The following is a 15,647-nucleotide window of genomic DNA, read 5'->3' on the forward strand; positions in this document are numbered from 1 at the left end:
GGTTGTTCTGTGTTAAAGTGACCCAAGTCAGATTTCCAAAATGTGATCTGGTTATTAAGGCACAAACAGGCTTGGTCACTAAGGGGTTAAACACACAGAGCGCTGCTCGATGCACGTGACACACACACAGCTCTGCTACATAGAGAGACGTTACCAAACACACCACGTCTTCCCCTCCGTACACTCGGCGCTCCCCGGCCGACACAACCCCTGACTCCTCCCACCGGCCCGCACGTGACTGGTCACATGGCCATGACGTCACCAAAGGTCCTTTAGCTGCCCAGGATCTATCGTCTACGGAGAGTGCGGGCAGGGAGGAGAAGCCGCAGTGTCTGGGCGGTCCGGCGTGTCTCCTGCAGGCGGCGGTGCAGACGGCTCCGGACTTCCACGGTCTCCGCTCGCCCTGTGCTGGTTTGGACGTGCCCCCCCGCGGACCCGGCACTGCACCCCCGCCGCTGGCCTGGCAGGAGGAGGAAGGAGAAGCCATTAAATATTCAGGCGGCTGTCGGCTCCCTGGTGTCAGTCTGCGCTGGAGCAGAGGAGCAGCATGAACACCAACATCATGTACGCCAGCAGGAAGCGGCGCAAACCCGTGCAGAAGACGTGAGTGCCTGCATGTCACCTGTGTGCCGGCCGGGGCCTCCTGTTTACATGGCCGGGGGCAGCCATGGGTTAATGAGAGCAAGCTGCTGATGGAGTGGGCACCAGTGCCAGGGAGAGGGCATGGCACTGCCACTTATCTGCCGGGCGGATATAGTGTGTAATCTGCGTGCGGTGTATCTGCAGTATACTACACACATAGTATATACTGAATGCATATCTGTCTGCAGTAGATCACATGCCATATATTGTGTGTATATATTATGCATGCTGTATGCATGTCCGTTTCTGCAGTATATTATACACAAGCTATGTAGTGTATGTGTGTGTGTGTGTGTATATATATATATATATATTATACATGCTATACTGTATGCATATCCAGATCTGCAGTATATTATACACATGCTATATATATTGTGCATGTTTATATAGTGCAGTATATTACACATGTGAATATATAATACATTCTCTGCAGTTTATTGCACATATGCTATATATTGTGTATGTACTACATATATTTGCACATGCTATGTACAGTGTATTTTTTTTAGCAGTATATTACACATGCTATATATTGCATATATAGTGCAGTATATTACACATATGCAAAAATATATTAGATTCTTTGAAGTTTATTGCACATGCGCTCTATCTATTATATGGCATAGTATATCTGCGGTATATTACACACATACTATATAGTGTGCTTTGCGTGTAAATATACAATCTGCAGTATACTGGACACATGATATATTCTACAGTATATTATGATATATATGAGAAAAAGAACCCCATCACACCTACGTATGTGTGTGTATATAGTATATCTCTCTGCAGATATGGACCAGTCGCCCCTCTCCGTGACATTTCTCCAGAACATTGTAGCAGTTGACAACCTGCTGTTGACTGGCAGTGATAAGTGGCGCCCCCTCCCAGCTGATTAGCGGTGCCCCCTGCATGTAGCAGTGAGGATGTCCATCACATATTTGGGGGAAGATGTAATGTATTTGGGGAACACGTTGCTCCACTGATGCTGTCCTGTTATATAAGGGCTTACTGGGCAGCCAGGAGGGGGTTAATAGTGTCGTAGGCTGTGAGGTCTGCCATATACACGGCTATATATCGTCAGACAGATTGCGCCTGGGGTGCTGATATTTGGTGCAGCTTCCTTTGGATACTCTGTCTTGTTAGCAGCTGGATATTTTGTTACTTTGTATCTCTTTGGCTGCTGCACCCCTTCCTGCCCGGAGGCTCTCTTCCATGTCGCCCTCCACTTGTACCCCAGCCCATCCAGTTTGTTACATATTCTATCTTTTTATTCCTCTTTTACGTTCTGTCTGTGGGGATGTTGTTGTGACCTATTTGGACGCTGCAGACACTTCCCTATCTCTGGTGGTCAGTCCTGCCCGCCGGTGTCTGATAGTGGCGCGGCTACGTGGACAATTTCGTAGTTGCTACACAATTGGCTCGCAGGATGACATAAGTGTCTTTGTGGTCTGGTGATTGTTTCGTTGTTTGTTTTTTTATAATGTCAGAAATGGAGATCTGCATTGGTCAAAACAGGGGCGTAGCTGGAGGGGGGATTGGTGGGCATGCGCCAGAGTGGGTGCCAACAAGCCACTGCCTTGGCCAGGGTATTTAGCTACAGATGGAAGCGAGCTGCTTCTTTTTGCCCTGAGTGAAGTAAAGTTTTTAGCCACGACTCGAGGTGATGTGGATCCAAGATATGGGATATCTGCTGGGATGTGGAATATGTTTTGGGTTTTTGTTTATTTTTTTTGGATGGTGCATGTTGCCAAATGCGACTATTTCTGCATCTTCCCTTAATCCACCTCCGTGATGAGTCATGTAAATATCAGGACAATGAAGTTATGAAATAGTTATGACATGTACGCACATACTGTTTGTCTTCGGGAGATTACATCTAGTGTCGGGAGCGAGGCGGTGGATACAGCCTCCATGTAATATTCTCCTTATTAAAAATAATGCCGAACCAAATTGGAGGTTTTTTTTTTTTGTTTGCTTTTTTTTATAATCTTGTGAAATGATACCGTGGGCTGTTGCATTGTGGGAAATTCCAACTTGGAATTTTAGACTACCAAACCCAATAATGGAGCAGGGGTGTAATCTGAGGGGCCTCCTCTATGCCGTGCCACTGCACAGGCTGGTGGGAGCGCCGCTTGTTGGGACCTGCAGGATGGGACTACTTACGGGGTGTTTATTGCGCTAGCATTGTGTAGTATTATGTGATGTGGAGGGAGGGCTGACTGTAACACAGTAAAATGCGGGGGACTCATGAGATCACGGCAAATAAGAGGTCCGAGCAGTGAGGTGGTGAGAGGGATGACATGTAGGGAGTGGTTTTAGAGCTTGGGCATTTTTTACCTTGACTCTTGGAGTATTTGATGCACATACATTTATTAGACTATGACTTATAGTTTAGTATAGTGATAGTATTTAGCACTCCCTATACCGACTATCAGTTTGACTCGGTCAGTAGAACATCTTTTGAATGCAATTGGAAAATATTGTGAAAAAGAATCATTAGTGCAGGAAATCCTCCTTCAGTCATAGTGTGGGAATACTCCCCCTTAGATTGTCTTCTGAGGGGTTCTCCACCAGCACTACTTCATTACCCCAGTTGCTGGTTTGTAACCCACTTGTATTTCTGTCTTCCAATATCCCACAGTAATGTAATAATTCTAGCTTTTTTTGCTATGTCAGCGCTCCCCTTTTTCTATGCGCTCGGTGTATTCATCCTGCTGGCAATTTGTATCTGTTTGTAGCTATATCCATATGGTTGTGGTGTGTGAATTGTTACTGTAGCTCTTCAGCCTAAGCTTGTAATCTACATTGACACACTGGGTATATGATGATCATTATGCTCCTAAATTAGAGAGAATGCGAAGAGGACCTCCAGAAAAAACACATCTTCTGACCACCATCATAGCTGCTTTATTCTGCACATCTCCAGTTATATCAGCTCCATTTATTATAGGATTCTGTCAATTTAATATAAAATTTGGCCCATTGTGAATATAGATTTTTTTTTTTTTTTTTTTTTTTCCTTTTTCTTGTATCTGCCATTTGTTCCAGGAATGGAAAGGTTAACGGTGGCTTTAGTGGTATGTTACAATGCAGCAAGGATGGGCTCGGTGCCAAATAATATGTCAGAGGACAGCGGCAAGACCTTTTGGTCTTTATTTAGAAAGATCTTCAGTCTTTAGAGGCTTAAAGCAATAGTGGCTGTTATTGTATAGTCTTCGGCTTGTTTCTCGGAGAAGAGATTTTCATAGGTAGCGCCCCCCCCCAAGTGTTTAAAGACCTCTTCTCTCACTCGTTATTCAGTGCCTTGATGCTGTACACAACATGAACTTGCTCAATGCCGGGGACTTTTTGTTGTTGGCTGTGCTGTCCATGCATGACCATAGGGCTGTCTATTGGTGGCCGAACCGCGCTGTGTAGGGTATACTACATGGGTGCAGGCTCGGCAGTTCTGCGTAGACCTTTTGAAGCCTCTCCATACACTTCCATGTTGTGCACAAGCAGCAGATTGTGGATCGAGTTAGTTAAAGGGAAATGAAAACCAAAATGATGTATAATTTATGTTTAACTGCGAGTGATTAGGCTCACACCCCTTCCTGGATGAATAATAGACGAGGTTTATATGGTTGGTGTAGACAACCTCATCGAAGAGAGATGTCAGCTCTCCGGTCAGCCTCGTCAATATTAGTGTTTCGTGTGACTACAAATATAGGTGGCCAAATCGCATTATCCCCTTTAATTGGTTAAACAGTTTCACCCGTAGACTCTCTAAAACTGTCCAGCTTAGTACTTGGTTAGAGGTTTGCAGATTTACAGGCTAGAAGCTCCTCTTGTGTCCTTGGGGTCAGCCATACACGAAAGTACTAGACTTAGGTTTATTGACAGATTCAGCTTTTTACAGCCCTATTGTAGAAGGTATAAACTGATATATAGTATATAATAATAATATGCAATACAGCTGATACATTGTCCAGTGTGATATTATATGGCTAGTGTTTGCTGGCTCTACTAGAGCCATTGGATAAGAGTGGTTTCTCATCTGCTCTGGGGATTCCAAGGCGAACCAAACCACGTCGGGAAGACGCCACTGACTATAATGGGGTCCGTCCGCTTTCTGCCCGGCTTTTGGACATGCAGCGATGTGTCTTCAGCCGCATCTGGGACGGAACCGACCGGAGGTCTGACGCAGATGTGAAACCGCTCTAATGAGTTGTGGCGCTAGATAACATCTTGTATTGATTGGTGTTATCTCTATAGGAAATATACCTACATACATGGCTTAGAGGTGCCCCCAGCTCCATCCAGGATCCGAAAGGGGGTCAGGTGTCAGATGCAACTTGCAAATTCCAGAAATGGTGTAGCTAGTTGTTTAGGTCAGTCCTACAAGACCTCTGTGGTAGTAAATGGCATGGCACAGCCTCATGGCCCTTTTTGTAAGGCTGCCTGTCCACAGGCGATTGTTCATTGCATTACCTACGGCAATAATCCGACCGCGGGTAACGCAGTGAACGCTTTCCATAGGCCAACTATGGAAAGCGCAGCCGCAAGCTCAGAATCATAACGATTCTCTGCTCATGGGATCTAAATCGTGGCATGCCGCGGTGAGCCTATCTGTCAGATAGGCTCACCATAGAGAACGGACAGGGCCCCCTCCCTGCTCCTCCACGGCGGAATATCGCTGGTGATATTCCGCAACAGCCGTGGACAGGGGGCCTAAGACCCAACCAGCTTGGGGGAGCCTGGATGCCAACAGGATTGGTGGCCCCTCTCTGTAGATCCTACTTCTGGGATGCGCACCTATCAGACACTACGGCCTCTGTTTTTAAAGGTTGGAATAACCTTTTAAGGACCTTAATCCCTGAAAAACATAAAACTTGTTAAGTGTTATAATGTTCTAGTGCTTTCTTACACATCAACCTTCCCCAAAAGACATAAAAGAAAAGCAAGGAGAAACTTCCTGCCGGTAGTGGTGGTCAATAGTCAGCTTGGTAGACAAGTAAACCAGTGATGTCCGAGCAGTACGCCCTTCAGTATTTGCAGAGGTTGGAGGTGGTGAAATGTAGCATGTTTCTCAAGAATTGTTGGCCAGACTGTTTCTTAAGGGATGCCTTCACATGGTGCAGTTTGGGTACAGTAAAAACCGCACCAGCAAAACTACATATTTGTTTTGGTTTTGTTTTTTGCGTAAAATTAAAAAGTTGGACAAATGTTATCTTTTTGGTCTTGACCACGTTCAAATAGACCACGGTATCCCAGCTGAACTGTTTAAAATCTTGAAAGATGATGCTGTCAAGGTAATGCATGCCATATGCCAGCAAGTGTGGAAAACACAAGAATGGCAATCAGATTGGAAAAAATCAACTTATATCCCTATACCAAAGGCCGGCTTCACACGGCGCCCCCCCAGAGACCCCAATACTTCCAAGGTTCCGCGTCCCGCGCCGGCTGCATCATGTGACACGCCCACAGCGTCACATGACGCGCCGACCGCAATGGAAGCCGTCCGCACGTACACCCGCGGCAAATAGAGCATGCCGCAAGTGAATCCGGGTGATTTTACAGTGCGGAATTCCGCTGTGGAATTCCGCACCGTAAGCATTGAGCTATTAGGTTCAATAGAACCTAATAGCTGCCGAAATTCGCCTGTGGGAAGGAGCCCTAAGAAGGCTTTCAAAAATGGAAGTGTTAGCATCGATAGTTTATTATTGTCAATTAGCAAAATGCAAAGTGAATAAGAGATTAATCTAAATCCAATCAATATTTGTGTAACCGCCCTTGACTGCTTCTTCCAAACAGCTTGGAAGGAGGCCAAAAAAGGGAAACACTAAAGAATGCTCTAACTATGGCACAGTGGCCCTTATCTCACAGCAAGGTAGACTCCAGCAAATCATGGAGAGAGAGTTGCCAGATGTACAAGCCGGATTCAGAAAAGGCAGAGGAACTAGAGACCAAATTGCCAATATCTGCTAGATAATGGAGGCAGGCAGGGGATTTCAGAAAATCATCTGTCTGTTTTAGTGATTGTTCTAAAGCCTTTGACTGTGTGGATCATAATAAATTGTATCAACCTTTTGGTGGTATGAGGATACCGAGTCACCTTGTATGCCTCCTGAGGAATCTGTATAACGACCAAGTAGCAACATTAAGAACAGATTGGAACAACAGATTGGTTTAAGAATTGGAAAGGAGTATGGCAGGGGTGTCCACTCTCACCCTACCTATTCAACTTGTATGCGGAATACTTCATGCGATGAGCGGGGCTTGATGAATCCAAGGCTGGAGGTAAAATCGCTGGAAGAATCATTAACAATCTTAGATATGCAGATGATGCATCTTTGATGGCTGAAAGCGAGGAGGAGCGGAGGAGCCTTATTACCAAGGGGAAAGAAGAAAGTGCAAAAGATGGGCTGCAGTTAAACCTCAAGATTATAGCAACCAGATTGATTGACAACGGGCAAGTAGAGGGAGAAAACGTGGAGGCAGTGACAGACTTCATATATCTGGGCCACAGATTACTGCAGACGCGGACCACAGCCAGGAAATCAGAAGACGTTTACTTCTTAGGAGGAGAGCAATGGCCAATCTTAATAAAATAGTGAAGAGCAGAGACATCACACTGACAACGAAGGTCCGCATAGTTAAAGCAATGGTATTCCCTATAGTAACCTATGGATGTGAGAGCTGGGCCACAAGGAAGGCTGAGAGAAGGAAAATAGACACTTTTGAGCTGTGGTGCTGGAGGAAAATGCTGAGAGTGCCTTGGACCGCAAGAAGATCAAACCAGTCCATACTCCAGGAAATAAAGCCAGACTGCTCACTGGAAGGAAGGATAGTAAAGGCAAAACTGAAGAACTTTGGCCTCATAATGAGAAGACAGGACACCTTTGGAGAAGATGCCGATGTTGGGGAAAGTGGAAGGCAAAATGATGAGGGGCCGACCAAGGGCAAGATGGATGGATGATATCCTTCAGGTGACGGACTGGACCTTGGTGGAGCTGGGGGTGGCGACAGCCAACAGGAAGCCCTGGTGCGGGCTGGTCCACGAGGTCTCGAAGAGTGGGAAGCAACTGAACGAATGAACGAACAACAGCATGCTATATTATTCCATAGTTTGATGCAGAGAAGGGGCCCTCAGCCCCTGTGCATGCGTTAATAAGCTATCTCATTCAACTAGCTTAGCTGCACTGGGTACTGGGGTTACAGCGAAGGCCTAAGGCTTCAGAGTGGTGCAAGAATGACGTGGCTGACATTATCCACGTCGCAGTGGGCTCTGGAGGCGGACCCTAATGGATAAAGAATGCACCCAGGGGAGCTGTGGCACTTTTTCTTCTGTCCAAAAGCCAGGCAGTTGAGAAGAAAGTGGGTGGACTGCATTGTAGTCAGTGGGGTCCGCCCAGCACTGTTTTGGTTCCATCCAGTGCAGATGTGACGCCAACCTAAACTTATGTTGGAAACTCGTAACGTTTTAGAAACCATTTTATACCACGGTGAGCAGGTCCGGCATCCATTGAAGTAGGGTTATTCACATGAAATGTCCCTTTTAATGTCCTAACTTCCCCTAATTTATCTTTCTTTACCCCACTAGGTTCTTCATTTATTATTCGTTTGGGTTGATAAAGTTGAAATTGAAGGCTCAATTTACTTAGTAGTGCTTGGAAATGTAAAGAAGCAGGCCTGACTCTTCTGTAAAAGCATCAGTTAAAGGGGTTGTCTGAGATATAAATGTTTTGGTTTTTTTTCTCCAAAGGGGTTCCTCAGTATGTAAACATAATAAAAGAGCTCAGAAAGCTGATACTCGCCGCTCCCCACCTGTCCCCCGCTGGCAGTTCTGGATCTCTGTTTATAGGCTGCAGTCAGTCTGCCACATCCCATAAACCTGCTGCTGCAGCCAGTGACAGAGCTCAGCGACTAACACTGACCTGTCATTGGCACAGCAACTCGTTTGGAGACTTGTTTGCAGCCTACAAAGATTATCCATAGGGAGACTTGAAGCCATCGGCAAGGGACAAGCAGAAGAGAAGTATCTGCTCTGTGAGCTCTTTATGGGCCTTGTGTGGCGCAGAGTGTTAAGGCAGCAGAATGCAGTCCTAAGCTCTCACAACCTGAAGGTTGTGGGTTCAATCGCCGTGTAGTTCAGGTAGCTGGCTCAAAGTTGATTCGGCCTTCCATCCTTCTGAGGTCAGTAAAATGAGCACCTAGCTTTTTGAGGGGTAATAAACAAATTACCTGAAAGCGTTGCAGAATAAGTTGGCGCTGTACAAACAACAATCCCCCTCCCAATTATGTTTACACGCTGGGGGACCTCTTTAGGATAGAGCGTCATCTTGGACAACTGAAAAACTAAATGGTGATGGCTGATTATTTGGTGGAATCCTAAGTGGGAGTCTCCGATCTGAAACTACTTGTTTCTTGCTTGTATTGTGCTCAGGGCCTTTGTGGCATATACTCTAGTTAATAGTAAAGAGGGGGTAGCTCAAGCAATTGTCCTTTTACTAGAAGACCTAGTACATGACCAGCTAGAGCCTGTACCGTCTCTACCTGCTGGGGGGGGGGGGGGGGGGGGCACTAATTATCTTTTTGTTTTTCACCTAAATAAGCTAAAGACCATAAATAAACAGTCAGGAGGCTTAACTGTTATTAGTGTGAGAACCCCACCTATGATGGATGTATATTAATTTTTGCTATGGAAGACAGTGGAGCCAGGATGAACAATCGTACAATTTGCTGCGAGTTTTAGACTGTTGAAGGATGAAAATAATATACCGAAAAAAATATATATATAAAAATCCCCATAGTGTAATGTTCGTCATCAGCATGGCATATTTTCCATCTATACATCGGAAGGCCAGGATGCAAGATATGATAAGCGGTGGTGTGGTATGTCCTCATCTGTGGCTGTCTGCATAGTGCCGTGTAGTGAGGTATGAGCTGGCTTGTGTAGGTCTTCCATGTCTGTTCTGTCAGTCAGTAGCTGGGCGCCACTTGTTTGAGGTGGATCCTTGCTGCGTCTTCATCTCCCTCCAGTGCTGGTTGGCACACCGTTTATAAACTAGTACATGCTTGCAGAAGAGCCTCGTGAAGCCCCGGCTATAACTGCTCCTCGGTGGTGAGTTGAGGATTTTCTTAATCTCTTTGTATTGTACTTGCACTGTGAGAGGATATGGTTTTATATACCGGCTGATATACACTGTAGATAACGCAGATCTATGGAGGTTTGTGTGTCGGGATGTTCTCTTCTGTCAACCGTGAAACCAAATGTAAGGATCGTTACAAAAGCTTCTTCTATTTTGCTTTTACAATTTTGAGTTTTGTGTTTGACCTTTTGTCTCCCCTGAAGATTTTTTTTATTTTTTTTCTTTACACTGTTTTTATTGAGAAACTACTGAAATTCAGTCACTTAGAGCCGTACAGTGCAGACGTTTTGTAACAAATTTTTTTTTTTTTTAGATTGTAAAACTTGTGGCTTTTTAAAATATTTTCAGATTGTTTTAGCTTTAATTAATGAGGCTTTTTTTTAATCTGTTGTCTCAAGAAACAGAAATGATCTCTTTTATGGCTTGCTTCTTAATGGCTTTTAGTGCTTACTTTTTAAAGTGAAGCTCCACCTTTTTGGAGCAACCTTCATATATCTATCGGGCCCGAGAGATTCAGGAGGCTAAAAAGTTGCTAGAAGGCCCTACGTTTTTTAATTAAAAAAAAAAAAAAGATTTCTATAATTAACCCACTAATGCCTGTACACACTATCCTTGCCCTTTAGTTTATATGTAGTTTGTGTGTGTATGAGAATGTTTGCCCAATAAAGGAACTTTCATAAATTCAACCACTTCTTTTTTTGCTTTCTCTCTCCAACTAGGAGTTCCTTTTTGTCTCTTTAAATATAACTTTTTTTTTTCTTTCCCCTCCTCTGCCCAATTTTAGGCAATTAAATATGGTTCAGATCTCATGGCCTCAATAAACGATTTGATACTTTCTACGCATTGTTGCGTAACGGAAGCCTCAGTGCCTTGTCATATCCGTTGAACAACTAATGCTATCAGTGTGGGATGGCCGATGTTGACTTATAATGGATCCCATTGGACTCACAACATCGCTTTTATATTTTTTTTTATTTTTGTCATGTGACTGAAATGTATCCTGGAGCCTGTGATATACATGTGAACCGTTGGATCGAGCGCCAGCCAATCACAGCCGGCGCTCGATCATTCAGTGAATGACATCACTAAATGGCTGTGATTGGTTTATCGAGTGCCGGCTGTGATTGGCTGGCGCTCGATCCAATCACAGCACTTACTTACACAATGCTGATGGCAGGGAAATTCAAAGCCGAGCGGGGAGAACTCTCAAGCAGCGTGCCGCACCGCCGGCGAGGCTTTTTTGGGTTTACCTCACTCGAGTATATGCCGAAGGGGGGGGGGGGGGGGCTTTTTCACCATTAAAAAATGTGCTGAAAAACTCAGCTTATACTTGAGTACATACAGTAGTTGTTTGCCTTAAGATGTTTTTGGTTTTGACTGTCAAGATTCAGTAATAGCATAACATCCTTGTTGTCACAAGGCCACCAAAGTACTGAAGGGAACCATGTTTGGCTCCTTAGTCGCTAGGTTGGAGAATGCTGTGTAAGGGCTTATTTAAACGAGTGTATATTGGCAGGCATTTTCACGGTCGGCCTATATGATTCTATCTGAGCAGTCACCTCCCCTTCATCGTCTCTCTACCTCTCTCCTCCCCTCTGAGCGGTTTGTAATGGGTGTAGGCGGGATAAGGGGGGAGCTAAGCTCCTGCCCCTTGTCCATAGCCAGCAATGGGAGTGGGTCGTGAAAACGCCGGCCGATATACGCTCGTGTAAATAAGCCCTAAACCTGTCTAATTTTTTTTTTTTTTTTTTTTAAGGATGTATTCTTAGCAGACTTGGTGCAAAAACTTCTCTGGAGTGTCCCAGCCATTGGAATGGGGCTTGCAAAAATCCATGTAGCGGTTGAAAAAAAAGACCTTTCTCTTTGGCTGTATGGAGAAGTCTAATTTTAAAAAGGTTTGGTGTTAGAATAGTAATACTACATCATTGCGCAGTTAAAAGTATTGTATGGTGTAGTTGGTGATTTGGTGAGTTTGTTAGCACCTGCGTGAGATGCTGAAGGTATTGTCAGGGCTCTTGCCGTTCCTCAGACGGTCCTCGGCCGCAGCGCTCTGCTCCCTAGTTGTCACGTGCGACCTGCATGTGTGCTGGAGAAGGGGGACTTATTTCAGAGTTTATTCAGAATCATTTCTTTAATCAAACAAATGCACGATGATTAATTTGGGCTATTTAATTGACCAGTTCAAAAAATTAAGAAAAGGCCTTTGCTCTCATGAAATTACACTTCAAAGCCCGTAAATAGCTGCATTCGCAACGGATTGTTCTTATCAGTAGGCCTTTTCATCTCTAATTACGCTCTCGCTTGGTTGACTCTTGCTCTCAGTAGCCAGTTTTGACTGTCCTTAAAGTACTTCTGGATGAAGAAAGTAAATAAAAGATTGTGTACAGAATAAATTGGGACACTTAGTTGAGGGCACAGTTTGTTCTATAGAGGGTGGAGAACGAACACCAACCTTGTACTGGTTTGTAATGAAATGCTGGATTCAATCTCCTCAGAACTGATTGCTTTAGAGTAATCTTATATTTCGTGGCTGGTTTTATTTGCTTTATTTTTTAAACACTTAGGTTTTGTGGTTTGTTTTATTTTTTATTTTTGCCATGCTTTTCCCCAGGGTGTCTCTTAAAGGGGTTGTCCATCCTTTTGAAAAAATTTTGTTGATCATGCACTAAAATGACAAACTACACAATGCTTGCCTCTCTTCTTCCCTCTTCCGTTAAACGGTGTAGAAACTCCGAACCGCAATCCTGGTTTATGCTTAGAGGGAGTTGGGTGACCACTGCAGCTTCACCACTGCGAACTAATAGCATCATGGCACCCAGGATCTGAGTGCTGATGCCAGGAGAACAGCTGGTGTCACTATGGCAGTCGCCTGACTTCCATTGCCGGCACAGACCAGGACTGCGGTGGGAGTCCCTGTGCTGTTTACCAGGGGAGAAGAGTGAGAATTATTTCCTTTGCTATTTTGGGGCATGGCCAGCCATTTACAAAAAGAAAAAAGTTGGCCAACAGCTTTTAAGTACAAATGTGGGTGATGTGACTACAGTTGAGATATATATTCCATCTTACACAACGCGTAATTATAAAAACGCTCCATGTCGACTAATCAATGTACTTACTTTTTTGTGATAAACTAAATTGGGCACTGGGGAAATATAAATGGTTTTCAACTTGTAGCAATACTGGTTCTTTGTGAAGGCCATAGACTTGGGGCTCACGCTCATGGGCATATGTTGTCCGTGTAATACGTTGCAAATACGCATGTAACCTGCATATTGACTACATCATTTAGCACCCCTAGCTTTAGAATTACGCACCCAAATGGGACAGGCTGCGTTTTTGTCTCTTCTACGCACAAGAAACACGCCGATCTGAATAGCCTAATATAAAGCAATGGGCTTTTAGCACAGTGTATTACACACGTAGAAATAAATAGGCATATAATACGCAGACAATATACACCCGGGTGAGTGAGCGCTTCTTGTATTTAGACGTCAAGTTTTAAGATGTGAATTTTTAGCGTTGTTTTGGTCTTGGAAGGAATGTATGGACACGTGCGTCTTCCAGTTGTATTTCCAGAAAAAGAGTGAGCGTCTCTTCAGTCCTCTTGATAAGGACTCATTCACATGGGTGTAAATACACTCTATAGTATTTGTGGTTTTTTTCTACACATATAATATGGACTTCATTAGCATATATTTACCAGAGGAGCATGAATGGCCTTGTAAGTCTCCCCACACACCACCTAGATGCTCTTCTTAAGAAGAAACAATACCCTTCCCGACTCGCTTCATAGGCCAAAAACCTACTGCACAGATTAGTGATCATAAACGTGGGACCTTCTCAATGAACAGACCGCTGCATACTTAGGATTATGTGAGTTTTTTTGCTTATCTGTGGTGGCGGATATCACGGAATTTTTTTGCATCAACTTTTTTTTTTTTTTCTCTTTCTTTGCTTATCGGCTTTTATTAGTGTTTGTGTATCTAATGTATGGCCCAAGACCATTTATTCTTCCAATATGGCCCAGAGACGCCAGAAGGTTGGACACCCACTGCGCCTTATAACACTATAGCTTGTGGTGTACGTCCTACTGCTGTACACTTGTGGGTTTCATGTTGCTGTATGACTTGTCTTGAGGGAATATACTTTTTCTAGTTAAGGGACCGGCTGCGGTGTAGTAGTTGCTAAGTTCCCTCCGATTATATTCAATGTAGGTTTCCTGAAGTACAGAATGTCCTCTCGAGATCATTTACCTTTATATTTAAGGTGGCTTTCAGCTGTATGTTGGTTAAATGGTCAAGAAACTTTTTACAAACTGGATTAAAAATCCTCTCCTGTTGGTACAGGGTGCCCTCCCGTTTACGTAAACTGATACCATCCCTATCTCCACAATGCTGGGGAGATGGGTTGGAGCAAGGAACCTTAATTCATATATTTTGGGATTGTCCAGTGTTGGCGGGCTTCTGGTCTGAGGGTTGGTGTATCATTTCTAAATTTACTAATTTGGTACCCCCCCCCCCCCCCCCATCTTTATTGCTTGCATTCTTTCTCCTGCATCTCATGATATCAGCAAGATCCTGCATGCCATTGTTATAGCGGCAAACTTCTCCACCCTATATTTGACGATGGTTCAACTTAATATAGGAGATCATGAGATGGAGGACCTCACGGCCTCGTCAAGGAATCGCAAGCAAAATGTTCAAAACCATGGCACTGCTGGATTCTTTGGTGGTCAGAACGCTGTTCACATTTAAGTCAATGACGTGTAATTTACTCCGTCCCCCCTCCTTCTCGCATTTTTTGGCACTTAATCGAAATATAGACCCATCAAAATGTGAGGGTAATGAAGAGCAGCGCATTACAGCAATGGAGTTTCATTTATAAAGTACACCCTACTTGAGTTTAAGTTTATACTAACATTATAATGCTGGTTTACAAAAGACTTTAGAGAGACATAAAAGGAGAAAAACCACGTTGTTCACGATACATGTTGAATACTCTCCTTTGTAATGTTTGTAAATGATAAATAATGAAGACGGAAAAAAACTACTTTTTACACGTCACAATCTTTACACAACCAATCAGTGACACCCATGTCCAAATCTATTATTACCATAAGATGGACTTTAAAACCTTGCAATTATCATAAACAGAGCCCTGTGTGGCACAGAGTGTTAAGGCAGCAGAATGCAGTCCTAAACTCTTGCTCACAACCTGAAGATTGCGGGTTCAATCCCCGCATGGTTCATGTAGCCAGCTCAAGGTTAACTCAGCCTTCCGTCTGTCCAAGGTCTGTAAAAATGAGGACCCAGCTTGCTGGGGTGTGAAAATGACTGGAGAAGGCAATGGCAAACCACTCTGCAAAAAACAGTCTGCCAAGAAAACGTCACAATGTGACATCAGCCTAGGAGTCGGTCATGACTCAGTGCATGCACCAGGGGACTTTACCTTGCCTACATTTTTTTATAAAGGTATTTGTATTATTTTTTTTTACAAATAGATAAAGTTCCATTTAGACTGAATGTCGGGCAAACTATGTCCAACACTCGTCCTCACACATACTCCCTCTCGTGCTGCTGCACAGGAGTGAGTATCGCTGGCTCACAGAGGGGAGTTTGCAGGAGATTTCTCTCCTTGCGTTCCCTGCCCCACTCCATTGACTTAACATAGCGGCTGTTCAATACTGAACAGCTATTTACACTGAACGATGATCGTTCAGCTTATCGTCCATTGTTTATGCAGCGCAAACTATCATCGTTCAGTGTAAATAGCAGTCGTTCAGTACTGAACGGCCGCTATGTTAAGTCGTTGGAGAGGGGTGGGGAGCGTGAGGAGAGAAATCTCCTGCAGCCGCCCCGCTGTGAG

At 44.2% G+C, this 15,647-nt stretch overlaps 1 protein-coding gene across 2 annotated transcripts in view; it reads left to right on the forward strand.

Moving 5' to 3' along the window:
• The first annotated feature begins 269 nt into the window (after nt 1-269).
• Nucleotides 270-15,647, forward strand: part of AHR (aryl hydrocarbon receptor) — a 119,445-nt gene continuing 104,067 nt past the window's right edge. Inside the window, exon 1 of one of the 2 annotated variants that reach the window (XM_066584889.1) lies at nt 270-603. In XM_066584889.1, the coding sequence (XP_066440986.1) occupies nt 548-603 (56 nt within the window). In that variant the 5' untranslated portion in view covers nt 270-547. The remainder of the gene's footprint in view (nt 604-15,647) is intronic. The other variant, XM_066584888.1, reaches the window with a different exon arrangement.

Source organism: Eleutherodactylus coqui, chromosome 12 (assembly GCF_035609145.1).
Source record: "Eleutherodactylus coqui strain aEleCoq1 chromosome 12, aEleCoq1.hap1, whole genome shotgun sequence".
NCBI lineage: Eukaryota > Metazoa > Chordata > Amphibia > Anura > Eleutherodactylidae > Eleutherodactylus > Eleutherodactylus coqui.